The 21,404-nt window shown below is 37.0% G+C and overlaps 2 protein-coding genes across 3 annotated transcripts in view; one reads left to right on the forward strand and one right to left on the reverse strand.

Annotated features, from left to right (window-relative positions):
• The window catches only part of LOC137400578 (uncharacterized), a 23,255-nt gene extending 13,039 nt beyond the window's left edge, over positions 1-10,216 (reverse strand). The window contains exons 1-7 of the mRNA XM_068086908.1: positions 10,165-10,216; positions 8,807-8,896; positions 8,631-8,678; positions 7,219-7,394; positions 6,790-6,931; positions 1,701-1,878; positions 865-1,659 (exon numbers count right to left, since the gene is read on the reverse strand). Of these exons, the coding sequence (XP_067943009.1) occupies positions 865-1,659; positions 1,701-1,878; positions 6,790-6,931; positions 7,219-7,394; positions 8,631-8,678; positions 8,807-8,843 (1,376 nt within the window). The 5' untranslated portion in view covers positions 8,844-8,896; positions 10,165-10,216. The remainder of the gene's footprint in view (positions 1-864; positions 1,660-1,700; positions 1,879-6,789; positions 6,932-7,218; positions 7,395-8,630; positions 8,679-8,806; positions 8,897-10,164) is intronic.
• A 1,463-nt stretch (positions 10,217-11,679) lies between these two features.
• The window catches only part of LOC137399207 (tyrosine-protein phosphatase non-receptor type 21-like), a 34,584-nt gene continuing 24,859 nt past the window's right edge, over positions 11,680-21,404 (forward strand). For both annotated transcript variants that reach the window (XM_068085215.1, XM_068085216.1), the window contains exons 1-6: positions 11,680-11,806; positions 12,454-12,696; positions 13,830-13,999; positions 15,561-15,658; positions 16,424-16,509; positions 17,532-17,699. In XM_068085215.1, the coding sequence (XP_067941316.1) occupies positions 12,532-12,696; positions 13,830-13,999; positions 15,561-15,658; positions 16,424-16,509; positions 17,532-17,699 (687 nt within the window). In that variant the 5' untranslated portion in view covers positions 11,680-11,806; positions 12,454-12,531. The remainder of the gene's footprint in view (positions 11,807-12,453; positions 12,697-13,829; positions 14,000-15,560; positions 15,659-16,423; positions 16,510-17,531; positions 17,700-21,404) is intronic.

Here is a 21,404-nt window from a genome sequence, read left to right on the forward strand (position 1 = left end):
GTATTAAGAGAGGTACATATGTATGATGTTGGTATTAAGAGAGGTACATATGTATGATGTTGGTATTAAGAGAGGTACATATGTATGATGTCGGTATTAAGAGAGGTACATATGTATGATGTTGGTATTGAGAGAGGTACATATGTATGATGTCGGTATTAAGAGAGGTACATATGTATGATGTTGGTATTGAGAGAGGTACATATGTATGTTGGTATTAAGAGAGGTACATGTGTACATATTAAAAGAGGTACATATGTACGTACATAAGAGAGGTACATATGTACGTACATAGAGCTAATATCCTCCGTTCTTAGCATTTATTTAAAGATGAACTTTAAATGCTAACCAAAGATTTCTACTAACTAAGTAACAGAACAATTAATGATGAACTTACACAAAAGTTTATTAGATTTTATCAGAAAGTCTCAGTATTTTTCTATCATTCGTGATTGTTTTTTTCATGTTTGAGATGATCTGATTGCCAGGATGTTTCAAGATTAAAATCAACAAAACTTGGTCACAGTTAAAATGCTCAGAAGTAAAATACATGTGAAATGACATCACTAGTTGTTATCATTACGACAGCTGATATCGGCTATTGTATTAGGTTGAAGCGTTGCACGCCTCAATTTTATAAGTCTCTTTGCAACTATAAACGTCGTTATCACACTTTCGCTTGATCTGAGCATTATCAAGTTTTGTCAATTTCAAGCTTGAAACATCCTGGCAGCCAGATCATTAAAAGCATCAAGCATCAGTCTCAAACATCAAAACAATCGCAAATGATGAAAAAAAACAACTTTCTGATCAAATCAACTAAAGTATTGTGCAAGTTCATCTTTAAGCTTTGCAATTTGTTACATCTGCGTTGAGCGTCTGCGTTGAGCGTCTGCGTTGAGCGTCTGCGTTGAGCGTCTGCGTTGAGCGTCTGCGTTGAGCGTCTGCGTTGAGCGTCTGCGTTGAGCGTCTGCGTTGAGCGTCTGCGTTGAGCGTCTGCGTTGAGCGTCTGCGTTGAGCGTCTGCGTTGAGCGTCTGCGTTGAGCGTCTGCGTTGAGCGTCTGCGTTGAGCGTCTGCGTTGAGCGTCTGCGTTGAGCGTCTGCGTTGAGCGTCTGCGTTGAGCGTCTGCGTTGAGCGTCTGCGTTGAGCGTCTGCGTTGAGCGTCTGCGTTGAGCGTCTGCGTTGAGCGTCTGCGTTGAGCGTCTGCGTTGAGCGTCTGCGTTGAGCGTCTGCGTTGAGCGTCTGCGTTGAGCGTCTGCGTTGAGCGTCTGCGTTGAGCGTCTGCGTTGAGCGTCTGCGTTGAGCGTCTGCGTTGAGCGTCTGCGTTGAGCGTCTGCGTTGAGCGTCTGCGTTGAGCGTCTGCGTTGAGCGTCTGCGTTGAGCGTCTGCGTTGAGCGTCTGCGTTGAGCGTCTGCGTTGAGCGTCTGCGTTGAGCGTCTGCGTTGAGCGTCTGCGTTGAGCGTCTGCGTTGAGCGTCTGCGTTGAGCGTCTGCGTTGAGCGTCTGCGTTGAGCGTCTGCGTTGAGCGTCTGCGTTGAGCGTCTGCGTTGAGCGTCTGCGTTGAGCGTCTGCGTTGAGCGTCTGCGTTGAGCGTCTGCGTTGAGCGTCTGCGTTGAGCGTCTGCGTTGAGCGTCTGCGTTGAGCGTCTGCGTTGAGCGTCTGCGTTGAGCGTGCGGATGATATGACATGAACAAACTCACTCCTTTTTTATCTTGCTTCTGGTGTAGGCTCCACCTCGGGAAGGAGCCCGACCTGGTCCTGTAACTGCTAACTCCTCCTCAAGAGGCCGGTAGCTCTTGGACTCTTTCCTCGCGGACTGATCCTGTAGCCACTTCATATGGTCCTGGTCTATACTTATGTCCAGCTTAGGTACCGACCCTTTCACATACAAAATGCACACGTACTTTATAGAAAGCAAACATGTTATGAAAGATCATTGCTTACATGTAGTGCAATTGCGTTGTACAAACAACATGAGGTACAGTAAGAGTGAATATAAGTAGTGTAGAAGGGAGAGATGCGCATACATGTGGTGCATACATATTGCACAAATATGGCATAGGGCTACCTACAGTACATTTAACTTGTATGAACAGCAAAACTATAATACATATACCGTACCTGTATTGTACAATTTATAAATACCAGTACGGTTGAGCTCTGTTAGAGCCCTGGACAGTACAATGGAGGGTCCGAGTTCAATTCCCATGGAAGGCAATTTTTTTCTCTTTTGGATAAACAGACACTACTCTTACTATAGTAAGTTTTTTTGCAAATATGTTGTAACCATTGCGTATAGAGCTTGTATGAACAATGAAACTATAATACACCTGCACATATTGTACAAATAACACATGAAAATAATCAGCATCCACATTTTACAAACAGTGAAGTTATTAATGTACAAACGGTGAATACAGTCTACACTGCAGAGATGTAGCAGGTGAACATTAGATCGATAGCATTTAATTTCAGTCATAGATATATACTTAAAGGTTGACATTGCAACAAAATTCACATTACAGTTATTTGATATCAAAAGGTTCACCATGTCTTACTCTGCTGTGTTGTAGACGCAAAATGTGTGGAAATGTGATAACAAGCTCTTAAAAGCTAAAAAACGAACAGTTAATCGCAGCCATCACGAAAACAATGTAAGTTGGAATCCCTTTATTTCGATGACATACTCAACTCGACGTGGTTATTGTTTTGACACGTGATGTTATCATGTGAAATGAAAGGCCAATAAAAGGCTCAATATAAAATGAATGAGGTTGCATGAAAGTGTAAACAGAAGCACATCGTGTTCAACTAGGTCTAATTTGAGCCGTTTTGGAGAGGGATTCCAATTCGTGATGGCTGCGATTAACTTTTCATTTTTGAGCTTTTAAGAGCTTGTAATCACAATTCCACATATTTTGCACCTACAGCACAGCAGAGTAAAACATAGTGAATCTTTTAATACCAAATAACTGTAATGTGAATTTTGTTGCAAGTTAACCTTTAAGATCTAATCACAGTTGCAGTATCACTCTCAACATCTCTCAACACCTATTTACTAGTGTATATGTACTTTTCTTATCAAATTTTAAATTCTTCAAAAATGTAGAAATTGAATTCAACTTTCAGTTTTTCCCACCATGCAAAATATAGATCACAATAAATGATTACTGCGTTGAAACATTGGTAGTCTAGATGCACCACAAGGTAAATACACCTACATGCAGGGTAACAGAACCAGCGCTAATCTGCCCGCTAATTCAAATTGGTGGGCAGATAATCTTAATTGATGGCCAGATAATCATAAACGGTGGGCAGATAGACTTAATTGGTGGACAGATAGTCTTAATTGGTGGGCAAATAGTCTTAATTGGTGGACGGATAGTCTTAATTGGTGGCCAGATAATCATAAACGGTGGGCAGATAGTCTTAATTGGTCAACAGATAGTCTTAATTGGTAGGCAGATAGACTTATTGGTGTGCAGATAGTCTTATTGGTGGACAGATAGTTTTATTGGTGGATAGATAGTCTTATTGGTGGACAGATAGTCTTATTGGTGGATAGATAGTCTTAATTCACGGACAGATAGTATTATTGGTGGACAGATAGTCTTATTGGTGGACAGATAGTCTTATTGGTGGATAGATAGTCTTAATTCACGGACAGATAGTATTATTGGTGGGCAAATAGTCTTATTGGTGGACAGATAGTATTAATTGGTGGACAGATAGTCTTAATTAGTGGACAGATAACCGGCTGAACAGACACATAAAAAGCTAAGTGTGCTCCTTAGAAAAGTACTCTGATACTCTCCTATTATTTCCAACAACTCTTTGAATTTATATAAATACAAAAATGTATCATGTTGCTTAGCGCTTCCGTTCAGATAATTTTGTTCATTCTACAGCAGGTTCATGTTTACAACTGAAAGCAGGTTCTTGCTTATATCTGACAGCCAACACCTAAACCAGTTCAAGCACCAACCTGACATTGTCATTCTAGTTGCAAAGTCTCTACTCATCAGTGTCTCATCAAGTATCTCTGACTCAGTCGCACTCTGCGCATAACGTCCTTGACCATCGACAGGAGGAGATGATCCCTTTTTAGCTGGCCTAACCATGAAATAAACATAAAAAGTACAAACACAGTTCAGCTGATGGTTCAGTAGACTGTGAGCTTGAGGAGACCTTTCTTTCCCTCGTATGCTAAATGATTTTATCATGTATCTCAGGCTAAACAAAAAATAATTACAACTACAAGCAATGTACGCCTGTACCTTTTGATTCAAATTGAGCCACAATGTCAGTGTATAAAGTACGACAGTAAGCGAACCAAACCATGGGAAATCAGAGTTATCCACTTATGATTAACAGAGAAGACAACTAGACAACATATTAGACTTAATGAAGCAATGCGTATCTTAAAGCTATTGTTCTTAAGCCAATGCATAACTTTGCTTGAGAACGATGGCTATGGGTTGTTCTAACATTTTTTGTTAGTTTAATGTTTGCAATGAAATGACTCCAATCCTACACTCTCTCAGATTCATTCTTCACCACCTAGACTAGTTGAAGAACAGTTTAAAGTCTCTTGACGAAAATGTAAGAAGTGTGCCAACATTAACTGCCAAATCTGTTGATAGAGGAAAGAAGAAACTTAGACTGAGAGACCTGAAATGTTTTGTCTGGCTAAGTTTAGAGGGGATGTCCTTGTACTTTGAGTTTCGTAGAGCCCTAGGAGTGAACGAGTCTTTGGGTTCTGTGAAAACATGCGTCCTCTTTTCCAAAATATCAGCTAAAATGGTACAACATACAGTATGAACTGGCCATAAGTAGCTATAGTGAGAAACAAACAATACAACAACACCAAGAAGTGTACAAAAAGTAAAATCACGATCTTTATATATAATATTACGTGTTATAATGAAAGAATAAGAGTGAAATCTAATACATTTGTTATTTTGACATTTGTTACTTAAAATACAATGATTTATAAAAATTCAATATAATCTGATTCATAAGTGAACATGACAAGATTTAGCCTACGACTAGTTGATGAGGGTTAGATAGCCTTCAATCAATGTCAAACTGGCTTTTACATAAATTTCTGACACTCCCCCACCTCATATGACAAAACTAACATCTTTAACTTGAAGTGCAGGTAATCCATTTCTTCACATTATATTTTGTTTTACAAAAATAAAATGTGGACGCGAACTGAATCTACAAGCTGAGGATAATATAGCATGCACTAAATATAATGCTTCAGTGCTGTTACTTACTAATGTTATAATTACTATATAAGAACAATAAAGTAGAAGGGAACCTAATGGTTGAATTGTGGATAACAGCAGATTAATAACTTATCCAGAAATGGAACACGATTAGATTATATTTAGTATTTCATAATCTCTGCCATCTAATGTACTTTAACAGACTGTTCGGTATACCCAACCACTTACTTCATATCCACGCTCCATAAAAATTAGCCATTGAACACACTAGATGTAAACATCTTGCTCATCTTATACCCTACAGGACAATACTATTCACGGTGTTATATATTGCCAAAGTTGTCTTTTTATGCATTTTTGTGGACTAAGTGGACTAAGTCATAGCCACATCCCACAAACAAAAATCAGTAAACACACCAGACGTAAACAACATGTCTATCCAATATTTAGAACAACATATTATAAAAATTTCTTTTTCAAATTCTGTTGAATTTCCGCGTTATCATTTGATTTTAGTTATTTTTTTAACATTAGCTGGTGAAATACACTCAGGATCAAATTAAACATTATTTATGAGGATAAATACAACAAATAAATAGTAAACAGGTAAATAGTGAATAAAACAGGTAAATACAACACTTGATCTGAACACTAGCTGCCTACCAGACATGGTCTTCCTCTGTAATGTGTTCATACTCATAGAGTTGACCATTCCTCGACTTGTCCTCTGACCTCCGGAGCCACTTCCGCCAGACCTAGCTGTACCACCACCTACATACGAGACAGAACTGATACATGCCACTATGGTATAATATACATACATATATACATGAGTAGATGTTAATAGATAAATATTTTAAACAAGAAAAATGATATCCGCAACAGATTTACCATAACATTCGACTAGTGCATCACTACTGATTGTATGATGAGAGAGTTATATAGAACTTCTGGAAACCATGAGCATCCTCATAATTTCTTTGATATTGGTCGTGGCAGGCTGCAGCATGAGTTTATTAAATATTCAAAACCATCCCAGGTATTGAAAAATGAAATTGACAAACGATACGATGCGCTTCCTTAAAACCTGAAACTTATTGCGATGTACTTGCTCATTATGTGACACTCGTCGCAATATCAGAACAGTTCCTTTTTCAGTATATGACACTCATTGCCGCGTACTTTCTCAGTATATGGCACTCAGTGCTTTGTACTTTCTCAGTATATGACACTCAGTGCTTTGTACATTCTCAGTATATGACACTCAGTGCTTTGTACTTTCTCAGTATATGACACTCATTGCCGCGTACTTTTTCAGTACTTGCCAAGTGCTTTCTCAATGTGTAACACTATTGTCATGCACTTTCTCAGTCTATGGCACTCATTGTCATGCGCTTTCTCAATACATGACACTCATTGACAGGTACTTTGTCAGTATATGACACTCATTGTCAGATGCTTTTTCAATATATGGCCATCACCGTAGTGTACTTTTTCAGCGTATGACATCAATCTTATATGTATTTGGACAATGTATATGTATGCAGCACATTACCTTTAGCTTGCAGCTGAGGAACACCACCATTGAGCACTCTATCCAGCCTCTCAGAGTCGATAGTGTCGTTAACCATTGCATTGATGCAGTTTATCTCATCCTGAGTAAAGTTCTCGTAATCGTTATCGTCTAGTTTGAATGGCTGCGAAGAAGACAGTATAGACAGTATCTACCACAACCTACGACCTTTTGACATGGTCACAAGTATACCAGATCGATTAGAGAATGAAAAAAAGTTCTAAATAGAACAGGAGATAAGAAAGAGAAGACAACTTAGACTGAATGTAGAAAAAGTTATTGCAATTCCATTGAATATTTGCAAACTCTCGTTTCTTGTAAGGGCTGATGCAAAACATAGCCCAAGTGGGTAGGAACAGAACATAGATATGGGTGAGTTGTATTAACAAGTATATAGTTGATTTGCAGTACCTCAACTGCCTGTGTATCAAACTGTTTTCTAGTTCCAGCATTCCTTGAACTTCCCGGTCGAGAGTGTCGGGCACTGCTTGGTCTTGACCCCCGAGCGTTCATCGGCCTTCCAGCACCTGCGGAAGCTGACCTTTTTCCATTGGACAGTATTTCATTTCTCGTGTGTCGGTCTCGCACTGAAGAAACAAATTCATTTATAGACATGCGATTTGTGTTCTTCTAGAACTATCAGGTCCTGTTTTATGTAAGAGGAGGCCCATACATGGAACCGTACATAAATGGATGGTTTAGTTGGAGGCAACTCCATACACCTTAACTGATACCTGTGAGTCTGAGAGGATATGATGTGTGATATAAACTAGTAGCTGATGATTACTAGTGTCTCTTTTAATGAAACTAACAAATTTGTAATGAATAAAGGAAAATGAGATAAACATTTTCTATTAACTCAAAAATTGAGTTCAAGGTGAGTCATTAAGGAATACTGTCTATGTAGTCATTCAGTCACTGTTGAATGAGTGCTATACATTTAAGTGGTAGACCCATGGCTTTTCCAAAGAAGTGAGCAAGAATGACCACTACTGTTATCTTACCAAGACTCTCTATTTAGGACTACATGCAGCCTGTTCTCTATATTACTCTTATTGGCGATTGTTTGTCCATCTGTCCGCTTTTTCTGTCACAGAGCACAGAAAATAAGTATTGGTACAATTATTCTGAGGCATCGAAAGGCTGACAAAGACAAACCTGGCCAATTAGGTCAGTTGGATAAGTCTAATAAGTTAAATGTCACGGGTTTGACCCCTGTATTGGGCAACATTTTACTCGTCTCATTAATTGTATGTCCAGAATTTTGGGAATTATGTGAAAGTTGACACACTTGACATCCATATTGCACTATATCATATTTGACAATTTAACATTGACTCAAAAGTCACATTTTTATTAACAACGAATCTGTGAGACCTCTTCAAGAAATCTCAAATGAAGCTGATTTCAGAAAGAATTACAAAATTATTTGCTATTCGTTAATTATAAAAACTTAGGATGAAAAGAGCAATAGTTATCATCTAGCTACCATCTGTACATATATTGTTAAATCTTTCACCAGCACCTAAATATTTATTAATGCTGATTGTATGTTTTATATTATTCTTTGTCACTTTTTAATCACATATGATCCATGGCACTGGTACTTTTCATAATTGTTAACACTGAATCTTTTGCAATTGTTTTATCAGCTTATTCTGCCTATTGAATATCGGCAAAGTTTTTATTGAGCTCCAATACAAGCTATGAGTAGCAACTCAGCAGTTGAAGTGCTGTTTAGAGTGTAAGTTTAGAAACTCATATAATCCAGCTCTCTGTCAACAAACATGTAGAATTGGTTACTAATTACTGATAACTCTCACCTTTCTGACTGCTGACATAGGCTCTAGGTACAGATGCATCTATGGCCGCTACAATAATAGAAGTAATATGTGAAGAAATCAATTTGATTGAGTAAGAGAATTAGATGACAACTTCGTCATAAGTTTGTAGGTTGAGCAGGTGCGTTAATAATGCTGACATTAATCGAATGACTTACATTTGGCATTGAGCAGCTTCCTGTAGTGAGCATTCATATGATCTATGACGAGTTCCTGAGTGACACCCTTTCCACTGGAAGGATTCAGGGCTGCAAGAGTTTATATAACCATTACTTTTTCATCTCGTAGCATTTCGAAACGCAAATATGAAACAAATGGCCTTGCATATATGGTCTATACAACTAAGAAACGTTTAGGTCTGATGTAAACTTTCACATGTATACATCAAGGCATGCGTGTGCTATCTATCTACAGGTATGCTCATCCTGTTTCCACAGTTTCAGCAACTTTATACGAGTTAATATGGTCACAAAACTAGTGACCATATTACACTTTGCTTTGCTTTTCATGATGAGTGAGATAACTTGCTAAGATTAGACAATGAATAGTATGTCTCCGCTGACAAATTGTTCAGGCAAATGTGACGGTTGAAAATGTTTCAACTCTGACCTGCTCATACTAAAAGGGTAATTAGAGTCTTGTGTGGCGCCACTTAGTAAAGTAAGTAAGCATATTTAAATTTATTATATACTTTATGATTTGCTAAGCTTTGTTTTTTATCTTTATTTTTGTGATCATGCTATGCCTTCTAAACGAATTAGACAGACAATATGTGATTATGAACAATATGTCTAGGTTAGGCCTACTCCAATTACTCCTCAAACATTTGTAAGAATATTTTCTGTGAGTTTACTGTCACCTATGATGTTTAGAGTAGCTTTTAAAGATAGTAGTATTGGCATGCTGCTGTGTTGATTGGAACTACTTTGCCTGTTACTCAGTATAAACAGAACATATGATTGATGCATCAGCTAAAATCAAATCACGATGAAACCAAAAATCTGTCGAGTTTGCAAACATCCAGACATGCAAAAGTTGAAAATATAAGCAATTTAATTGAAACTGATATATGATGCAGCTCTAGTCATCACTAACACTTGAATATCTTTTGTTTTTCTCTTAACATGTTATTGTTTATATTTTTCTCTTTTACGCTTCTATATTTTCTAATTTTTCCATTAGCAACAACTCCCAATGATGACATCTCACATATATTTACCATAGTTTTACAATATTTTTTCATTAATAAAAAACTTTGTTTCTAACATGGACTAACAATATTTGAAATTAATATAAAAGATTTCATTTCTATCAATGATGCATCATTTACAGAACGTTAAAAAGTATTTTGGGATATGAATATTAGATCCAAAAGAACCCTTTACAAAGCATAAGAGCTTCAAAATACATATTTACAAAGCATTTCATAGATAAGCCATTTTTGTTGTAGACCTGAACTAGTCCTCTCAGGGCTAGTTCAGTGTTGCTTGTACTATAAGAGCCATTACCAACTTACCGCTACTTTTTAAAGCTAAATTCCCTTTCAAGGCTGGACGTGCACCTGTTGTACCGCCTACAAAGTGCAAAACCTCAACTGATAAATGTACAAAATTTTTTATTTCAGCCAAACAAAATGACTCCTCAGGGTAAAAACCTCCAAGGGATCCTATTGATACCCTGTTATTAATAATATTACATATTAAAAAGCTAAATATTAACTTTGTTACATGACATTGCCTTTGTACATAGTTGCATAAATATGCCTTCAACTCAGCAAACCTTTTTACCTTGACATATTTAGGTCTTATTCAACTCAGGATGAAATAGTTCACATAAAGCCTTCTTTAAATAGAAATGAAAAGCTCTTGATGAACATAGCAAACAGGAAATAATCCTAATTGTTATACTACATATAGTATATATAGTCCTTTTAGCGTGTTACAAAGCATCATGTGAAGTATTTCTGTTATACATACATGTAGTACGAGACAGGAGCTTCTGAACTAAATTTATCCTAAGCAAACCTCTACCGACACTACAGTATTTGAAACAAATCTCTTCATAAATGTAACACGGCCCATACAAAATTTTTAAGACTTGGACGTTAAAAATTACCCAATTGGTATTGGAAACATGACTAACATTGTTAATTGAATATCCACTGCTGCACTGCATATTTTCAAACATTTATGGCGTGACAACAGCTACCGCAATAAAACTATTAAAACTGTCGAGTTGCACTTAGGTTTTTGTTCAGTTCTCACGTTTCCTATCCGTTGTTTTTGGCATCAGGCAATTGAAACATGCCCGTCGTACTTTGACACGTCGTCAGTTTAAACTATATGCTACATTTTTGCTACATGGTAAAAATTTTAAACAGATTTACGGAATACTTCACCAATGCTAACTTATTACAACGCTATTGTAAAGTCTTGCTGCTCCATAGTCAGTAGAGTGTAGCTCCAAATATTTTACTCGGTAGGAAAAACACCATTGACTGCAAAACAGATAAAATAATGTCAGCATTGATAGAACTTTTTTACTTTTGATAATAGATACTACACACCCATTTTTCCGCTGTAGTAGCTCATTATTTCCGTTAGCAAACGATATTCCTCATTTTTTGAAGCACGAGGCTTGTAAAAATCTCTCATTAAATGAGAAAGTCGGAGACCATCTTGGTAACTATAAACTAATACGGCCTAATGTAGCCAATAAAACTCACGAACAGTGATTATATAGTCGAGCAACTGTAATGATCAAATATGATGATCGCAATATAAACTACAACATCAAGTAATACAAAACTAGGAACTAGGGCTGAAGTTGTGTCATAGATCTCGTCTTTAAATTTTCTATGATTATTGAAAACAGTACTAATAGAGAACACATAGTAATGCCGTTATATTGTAGTGTTGATCGCAACTTTTACAACTCGCCAACAAATTTAACTAAGTTCAAATGAATACCATATGATCTTTCAATCACGTGTTGCTAATGATCGGATTATAACGTTTCTGTATGGGCAATCGCATCAATGACGAGACAAAATTGTCTGATGGCTGAAGATAGCCGTGCGAATGGGAAGCGATTGGAAATCATAGTCATACTTTGTAAATTCAATATAGACGGTAAACACATTCTCGACGTTTGATCGCGTAAGATTGTAATTTTGGTCAAAAAGTATCGATATTTTAATACCTAATGATCTGTATGTTATGAGTACAAAAATATGTTTTGGATTTGATATAATTATTTCTAAACAAAGGAACTTGAGGGACATGAACATCAGCTGATTAATCGAGTATATTTATTTAGTAATTATGTGAAAAGAAACGTATGTAGCCAATGAAATGGTGTAAAGAAAAGTGGATATTTGGCTATATGCTTATCTAGTTAGAATTTAGCGTAGCAATTTTTATTGTTACCTGCTGATATAACGACACCTGACAACTAGATTAGTATGTTTAGTGAATGACTTTTACTGTGTAGGATCCTGCTACATAGGATAAATTACAAAGATGAAACCATTTACTCGATTTGCAGTCAGTTGTGCGTTTTTAGGAAACCTCCTTAGACTTGCATTTAGTTTGGAATGAGATGCCGTATGAAATTATTCTAATCATGCATGTATTTAGTGATACATGTATATGAAATTGGTAGTTGTCATATGCAACGTTTGGTTACAGTTATATATTTACACAGCACTTTTCTTAGCATACTCGCTTCATTGAAACAGTGGACAGGAATTTATGTCAGTCTTTTGATAGCGTTTAAGACAGTTTATACAGAGCTTACATTTTAGATTAAAGAATTGATATAGCATAAATAACACTTATTATTGCTGCTACCATCACTGCGCTACACTAACTGGCATGGTCTGATGCCCCTGTTTAAAAAAAACCAGAGGTACAAGGTATCTCGCAAGTCTGACTTCATACAAGTAGTCACACTGCTCGATGGATCTCAAATGGAATGTAATCTCTCAGCAGACAGCCTGCCTATAGACTGTCTTGAGAATGTGCTTCAGCGCCTGGAAGTGGCAGAGGTGAGCTTTATTTTGTAGGTTAGTTGAGACTGTATTCTACTCCGGGACAGGCTAATTTAGTTTAGTTGTGAGTTGTTGCTATTATCAGAGCTGGTAGTTGATCAGGTAGTTGATCTCAAGCAATATCAAAGCAATTAATCAATCTACAGTCAATTAGCTAGCCTAAAAGGTTGACTGCTCTAGCTCCCCAAAAGTGATTAATTGAATTTTTGTACAGGTATGTAATAACTATGATTACAGGTAGAAAGATTTTGGCGTTTGGACTTTTCACAATCCGCAAGGCTAGTTTACATTCAACTATAGTTATATAAAATCCTAAAATCATGTGCTATGGATAGTGATGTAAGTCCTAAAGTACTTATTTGTCAGGTTATTGCTCTGTTGCAATAATAACCAGCAGCCTCTGCACTCATTTATAGATAATTCTATGTTATTACCACAATGCCTTTCTACTGCCATATGGCAACATCTTGACCGTATATTTATATATGTATATATATGTATACAGTATATATATATATACAGTCAGTATTACTAAAACTCTACACTGAAAAGAACTCTACACTGAAAATGTAATTTATTTGGAGTAAAATAATAATATGGGTAAGAAATAAAACTAGCTATATATATAAAACTATATATAGTTATATAGAGTTATATACATATAAAACTACATATAGAGTTATATAAAATTATATACATAAAAACTATATATATATATATAATTTAAAGTATAATTTAAAGTAATAGAGATAAATAGAGTACTTCTCTTGGTTAGCTACTGGCAGCTTCGTGTTTGTGCAGGCATCAGACTGTAGATCTCAACCTACAGCCTGATAACTGTAAATATGCAGTATATTTATATAGAGCCTGATCAATGCATGTGTATATACGTATATACATACATGTATGCGATGTTATGATCTCAGAATTGGGAAACTGTCATTTGTTTGTGATCATGTCCTAACCCATCATCAATCAGTAAAAACTCTCAATTGTTTTTATGCATAGGCCTATTCGTTTGTGAGACAAATATCGCTTTTAAACACATCAGGTTTTCTACTAAATCTTTCTGCAGCGAGCCCATCCTTAGTGAGAGTATTTGCTGTACTTCCTCTACAATACTGTTGTAGGTTGGGCTGTTTGGACTGAAATACTTCACTTCCTCTGGCCAGCTAAGATGGGCTGATGTAGAGACGCCGCTCAAGAAGCAACTGCAGAAGCATGCCAGCTCCCATATCTTGTATATAGGGATATTCTACTATATAGACAGAGCCTATGCACTGCAGGATGCGCCGACCAGGTATGCACCCGTACGGAATGAGAGCAGCATTACACTGTGATTATCTCAAACTGGCATTCCATCTGTATTGCCAATTAGTCTACTGAAATGAGATTGCGTGCATTTGGAGCTTTATGTTCATATAACATTAGAACTGTGTTTACACGTTGCGTGACACTGTATTGTGGGCGTTATCCTTGAGAGTAATGGAAATGCCTTGGCAGCTTTTGCTTAAAGATAAATTTACACTAAATTTTGGTATATATTATCAGAGAATATCAGTATTGCGATTGTTTTTGATGTTTGAGGTCATCTGACTGCCAGGATGTTTCAAGATTAAAATGGACCAAACTTGATGGCAATTAAAATGCTCAAAAGAAAAATTCCTTGCGAAATGACATGACTAATTGCGATAGTTGATATCATTTGTTACGATCAAGTTGCAGTGTTATGCGTCTCTATTCTGTCAGTCTCTTTGTGACTATAGACGTCATAATCACACTTTTACTTGATCTGAGTGTTTCAACTGTGATCAAGTATTATCAATTTTAATCTTGAAACATCATGGCAGTCGGATCACCTCAAACATCCAAACAATCGCAAATGATAGAAAAATACCGATAACTTTCTGATAGAATCTACTAAAATGATGTACAAGTTCATCTTTCAGAGGAGCGAATTTATCCTGGCAGCTTTTGCTTAACCTGAGCTGTTCAAAATTACACGCGAATGCGGCTATGTAGTACGTAGTACCACCTCAGCTCATGTCAGATATGACTTCTATGACTGATGCCAGACCAACATATTTTCATTCTGGTCGATTATATTCCAAACTAGCTCATTGTTCACCCATTAATACTAATGACAGTTTGAGATCTTGCTTTTCATCATAGCCTCAATTCCCGGCATGAATGTTGGACGGTTAGAAGCCTGCGATGCATTGCGATGATTGTGCATGGCTACTATAATAGCTATCATTGTTATTGCGATTGATTGAAGTTCCCATGCAATATTTGTGTTGTGAGTCACGGCTGAGCAATATCGGGCAAGTGAGACGCTGGTGCGTCATTCTTATCAACAAGTTGGTAATATATGAATCACACGATATCGCTTACCATCATTCCTTCTTTCCTGAGTTTTGTATAGGGAAAGATGTATGTTGTAATGCCTACTTGATATGGTCAGGTTCATAGCTATATCATTAGATAGTGAAATTAAGCTGACAGATGTGTTCTTTATGTGTTTCCTGATGATTGCGCGATCAACTAGAGAACCTTCACTGACACCACATTTTTTAAATCCTCAGCGAGGCTTAATCACTTTGAAAAACAGAGAAATAGGGTTGTGGACCTCGAACACCGACATATCAACTGTCATCGCTTTCAAGCTTTTGACCCTCTTCGCTTCTTTTGTGGGTCCGAAATAAGTGGTAGTTCTCATCGAACTCTGTGGCTGATGTCGCTTGATCGCTTTGGCCTGCCATCTAGAAGGATTCAAACCAGGCCTGGTGGCTGCGGTATCTAACCAATTTATTTTACTCCCTGCTATGCATCCTGACAAGTCTAATATTTGTTCATGGTAGATACCAGTTCTACTTGCAACTGAAGGCAGATGTGCTCGATAGCAAGCTCTACTGTTCGCTAGAACAAGCCATACTGCTAGCGGGATATGCTTTACAAGGTATGCAAGTTGCTTTGTGTTTTTTACCTCAGCAAAAACGTATACCCCATCTCTGGGTTTGAGAATGAATCACTCCGCCAGTCTACATCGTCCTGTATGTAGCGAAAGGTTGGTTGGGGGAATGGGTGTGGAGGTGTATGACACAAATTTCATCTACTAGGAGGAAGCCCTTCTAGGAATTGGGATTAGAGTCATTATAGGTGGTGCCACCCACCCATCTGAATGCTTTACATATACTTAGAGAACTTGATGGAATCTCTAACATGATTGAAGTATCTCACAGACCCTAATTTACCACCGCCGCTATTGTGCTAGATTATTGGAAAAATATATTTTAAGTGTGTCCTTTCAGAAGAAGAACAAAAGGGCTTGAGCAAAGTAAATGTAGCCCTCAATAATATTATAAACTGCCCCATGTGAGCACCTTTGTGTCTGTATGCTGTGATGGTGCTTTTATAATATGGCTGGCCTCCACCCTGTACTCTCCTACTCCGTAACACTCCTACTCCGTAACACTCCTACTCCGTAACACCCCTACTCCGTACTCTCCTACTACGTGCTCTCCTTCTCCGTACTCTCCTACTCCGTACTCTCCTACTCCGTAACACTCCTACTCCGTACTCTCCTACTCCGTACTCTCCTACTCCGTACTCTCCTACTACGTACTCTCCTACTCCGTACTCTCCTACTCCGTACTCTCCTACTCCGTACTCTCCTACTCCGTACTCTCCTACTCCGTACTTTACTACTCTTGCCATATTGCAGCTGAGTACCAAAATTATGATGATGCCAGAAGGTCAGATGATTATATTAAGGAGATAGAGCGGCTAGACAGCACCCTTCTTCCTAGAGTAAGTTGTCATCATCTGCTGCTCATTTTCAGATCAAATTATGCAATGATACTATGAAGTATCGCTATAAAATCTATTCAAATAACATACAAGTTGAAGTTGTTTAAATATAATGTGTTTGTTTTATAGTATAGTCATTGTGATGGGTACAAAATCTGTATGATAGATAGAAAAGCAGAACCTACATGGCTCTAAGTAATTCCATCTATTTGCTTTTTCCTGCAGACTTTCCAGCTATTGTGTTAACAGCTCTGAAGCATAAGCTTATATACACAAGCTAGTCCCCTGATTCTATACGGTATTAGCAGCCTTCAATCGACTGTAGAAGTACTTAGGATAGTGTAATTCCTTGTGAACTGAGTATCGTATTGCCGCTTCAAGCTGGTACAATTCGATGAAAACACAGAAATCCTTTTATCAAATATATAGTAACTAGTTCATTTTCACTCTTTCACAGTTGTCACGCTTTAGAGGCAACTAGAGAAACATAATTGTTAATGTACACCAAGTCTAATAGAGTGTGTATATTTGTTATGAATAGAAAGCAAAATAGTTTTAGTGTATAGCTCCTGTTGCCGAGAAGCTTTTTATTTTGTCTATATGTTATATTCACTACTATAATTTTCAATCAGTACGTCATCACGTAAACTAATGTTCTGTCAGCAGCCATTTTTCATTTCGTGGTCGGTTAAAAATGACCATAGTATTTCGGTGATGTCTCAGGGACTAACAGGCCAATCGATTTGAAACTTCAAAATTATACTGAGGACGTGTACCACATAAAGCCACCAAAATTTTGTAATCTTAAATCGAAAGTACAAAAAACAAAGTGAAACTACGAATATGTGTTTACTCGGGCATAGGATCAGGTGGAGAAACATTTCTCTGAATTATCTCACCTCCAAGCTTCAAATTGTTACAGAAAATTTCTATAAATTAGTTGCATGTAGCTTGCGGAGGTCTTTACGTTCCTTCCATACTTAAGGAGTTGCCTTCTCTGTGTTTAATAAGTTCTGTCACAGAACCTAGTGGCGGAATATGAGGGACCATCCGCTCTGGCTGACATTGCGCAGCACATAGTCAGCAGTCACATGACCCTATCAGGCTTGAGTAGCAGCCAGGCAGAGGTGGCTTATATACACCTTGCACAGCAGATGGATGGATGTGGACTAGAGTACGTTAAGGTGCTGGTAGGTAACACTTAAATGACTTCTCCACTCTATTGCTTTTCCATAAATCTCTGATCGTGTTTGTCTTGATGAAACCTTGTTTTTTAACACTTGGCGGGCTAATGTCGAGCATGCTCTCCTCGAGTTGTCTCCTCTATGTCGCTAATGGCGAGTCTGCTCCTTTTAGCTGATGCGATCAGAATTGACTATATTCAGTTTGCTAAACTATTTGGAAATAAGTTCTGTTAAATATAGTGAACCCTGAGCTCCTCATTTCAGTTGAAACGTTATTTATAAGTAGTATAAAAGTTCAGATATTAAAAAAACTGAAGCGTTCTGTTAAACACGAAATTTCGATATAATTAAAATTGGTGCGTGTTCCGGCGCATCTTATAACATGATATTGCGTTCGCTTATGGTTCAAGGAGTGAATTAAGTGAGGAGCACTGGGGTGAAAATGGTTGTATATTTATGAATGTTATTAGCAAATAAAAGAAAAATAGTTTATTTTCATGATGGTAGTTAGTAGTAAGCAGGTTACCACTGGCCACAGTACTGTGAGGTGACTGACATGTTACACGTGTCAACTTGTGTTAGAAATGTCTTCTAATTATAGAAATGCTATAATTAAATAGCTGTGAATCTGTCCCATTATTCAATTTCATTGTTACTGTCAGCAACCTTGAAATTGAATAATTTTTAAAGAATAGAGAAAGCATAATATTATTATGCTTTATTAGTTATCTTGAGGTGTTGACTGATGTTCTAAAAAAAGAATCAAGGAGATTGACCATCTAGAAGCTGAGATATAGACAGCCAAACACAGGTCTACCTAATAAAGAATCAGAGGAAAACCCTTCGAAAATCCCGAAAACTATGGCGTATAAAATCGACTTAATGGTCATGTGCCGGAGTTGCGCACCCTTACCGCCGTTACTTATAATGATTGTTTTGGCTACGAGATGTGAAACGCTTCTCGCGATAGTAAATAATTTACATACTAGCTCTGGTTTCTCAGGAAAATCATCCAAACATTGTGTGGTAAAGGCATTTGCCCACAACCCCTCGCCATGATTTTTTAAAGCAGAAGAGCAGATTTTGACTATTGTGCTTCAAATTTTAACTCGATCTCCACGGATATGCTCCGAAGATCATCTGTTCAACGAACGGCGCGTGTATAGTCTATATGCGATATCCGCGATTGCAGTTTGTTTAGAATACGAAATAGGAATGGGACTTTTTGTTGCTTCATCATTTTTCTACTGTGTATCTACTGCAGCATTCAGTTGATTTTCAATATTATCGTCACTATTAACAGACTGGAAGTTCACTACAGCCATAATCTTAAAAAGACTAACTTGACCGTGCTGCTCTTGCTATAAGAAAAGGAAACGATAACTTTTGCTTTGATTTTTCTATTGATCTATTATCTTATCTATGATTATTTTTTATGATTTATATAATATTCATAATGCATATTATACAAAATAATAATATAACTGCGTATAGAATAAATGATGTAACTAATATAATTTGTAGAAAATTCCAAATGATAACCGAGATTGATGATTGATTTAATTGATTCTATTTATTAGCTATAGTTAAAAAATCTGAACAACGCTAAAGATGAGTCTGAATAGGGAAGCTAAGTAGGAGAACAACAAAACTGAGCTGAACTAGCAAGATAGCGAAATAATAGATACGTGTAATTATTTTATGCTAAAACTAATCTACACGTCAGAGGGACTGGTTCGGAATTCTAGGAGCGATGATTGTTAGGCCCAATTTGATTGTTCTATACTTCCAGGGATTAAACCAATTAAAACGCCGTGATTGTTATAGGAGAGCGCATTAGTTGGCTTAATTGACCAATGACACACAAGTCGATTTCATACGTCATATATTGATGATTACCAAAACACTTTTGTTTTTTGGTAGACCTGTGTTTGGCTGGCTATATCTCAGCTTCTGGTTGGTCAATCTCCTTGATTCTTTTTTTAGAACATCAGTCAACACTTCAAGATGAATAATAAAGCATAATAATATTATGCTTTCTCTATTCTTTAATGCTCTATTGTCATAAATACTTATATGATAAATTTTAATGTTTTATCCTATGCGTAACTAGTACCATGGTAGTCTACGCCGTGAGAGATCGTCATGTGTAATAAGCGTTTGCACAATTATTCTGCAAGGCAGCAATGTGGTCGAGTGGTGCAGATGGTAGCGCGCTTGACTTGGGATAGGAATATCTGGGTTCGATCCCATGCAATGTAATATTTTTTCCTAATGCGTTTTTTCCATTATGGTTCCAATTGGAAAGCTGTTTTGATCATCTCCACAGGTCTGTGATTTTGCTAGATAAGTAGTTCTACTATGTTACATAAAGATGGCACCCTAGCATCAGTTCCACATCATTTGTGTATTAATTCCTTTCAGATACAATCCCTCCATTATTAAAATTCCTCAGCTAAGGCTATTATGAATAAGCAAAGGTCATAAACCTTTATGACTATTGTAATCTTACTGACTCTCCCATCTCAATACATCTCAATACATTGATTGTTTAAGCGGGCGTGTCATCGAGTGCTGTCAATGTTCACTCGTGTCCTGTTACACTTTTATGATATCAATTGTGTTTAACAGTCATTGTTTAGTTAATAACAAAAGTGTTCCTAGTGCACGGGTGTTTGTTGTTTGTGTTTGCAATACTTTATCATTCTCAATGGCTGGCAGTCAGCTCATGTATTAGTGGTAGAACTTCGCGATATGGCGATTTAATTGTTTGGTGGCGATTTTGAAGGTAAATTATTTAAAAATTGCCACCATTTAAGGAGATATTGCCAATCGTATAACGGACATAATCATGTAATGCCAATTTATCTCACACTGGACGATGTTCAGAGTGAGCGATACTGGATTCTAAAACTAAAACTCACGGACCTGGTTTATGTGTCCAGTTATAGCACTTAACATCTAGGAAGGAAAAACCTGAATTTAAATGAAATCGAACTCGGAACCACCAGTTCTGCAGACAGGCGAGCTAACCCAAGCAACGCCAAGCAGCTACATTGCTATACAATGGGATAATTATGGTCATAATCATTATGCCGGCTGGTTACTCCTCGCACGCTTGAAAAATACGATTGGATGAGAGCTTCCTCTTACTATCATTGAATACGAACAAAACTTCGCCTCTTTTCTTTATTTACAGTTTATACGTTATTTCTTTATTTATTTAAATTAAAATTAATTTTCTTTATAATGAACCGTCTTTAATCAACATCATTTAAAACATTGTCATTTGTATGAATATTGCCTAATAAATATTGACGGATGTAATAAGTATATCCACAATCATCCTCCAATATGGCAAGTATGGAGTAGTGGTTAACGCTCTGTCTGCAAAACCGATGTTTCCGAGTTCAATTTCTGTGTGAAATAGTTTTTGTGCGTATTGTATCACTATAATACATCTGAACATATTACAAACAAACCAACAAATAAACACTTATAGTCACATACATACATGTGAATATATAGATGTATATGTACGTACATGCTACTCCTGCAAATGCGGTCTCTACTCTCACTGGATAATTTTTATGGAGGTCGTGGTTTAAGTCTGTGAACCAACACGTTCTCTTCATCATTGTAGATATAAAAGATATGATTTACCCTTCTACTCATTAGTCATATCGTCTAGCATGATTTGAGATATAACTT

Source organism: Watersipora subatra, chromosome 7 (assembly GCF_963576615.1).
Source record: "Watersipora subatra chromosome 7, tzWatSuba1.1, whole genome shotgun sequence".
In the NCBI taxonomy this organism is placed as follows: Eukaryota; Metazoa; Bryozoa; class Gymnolaemata; order Cheilostomatida; family Watersiporidae; genus Watersipora; species Watersipora subatra.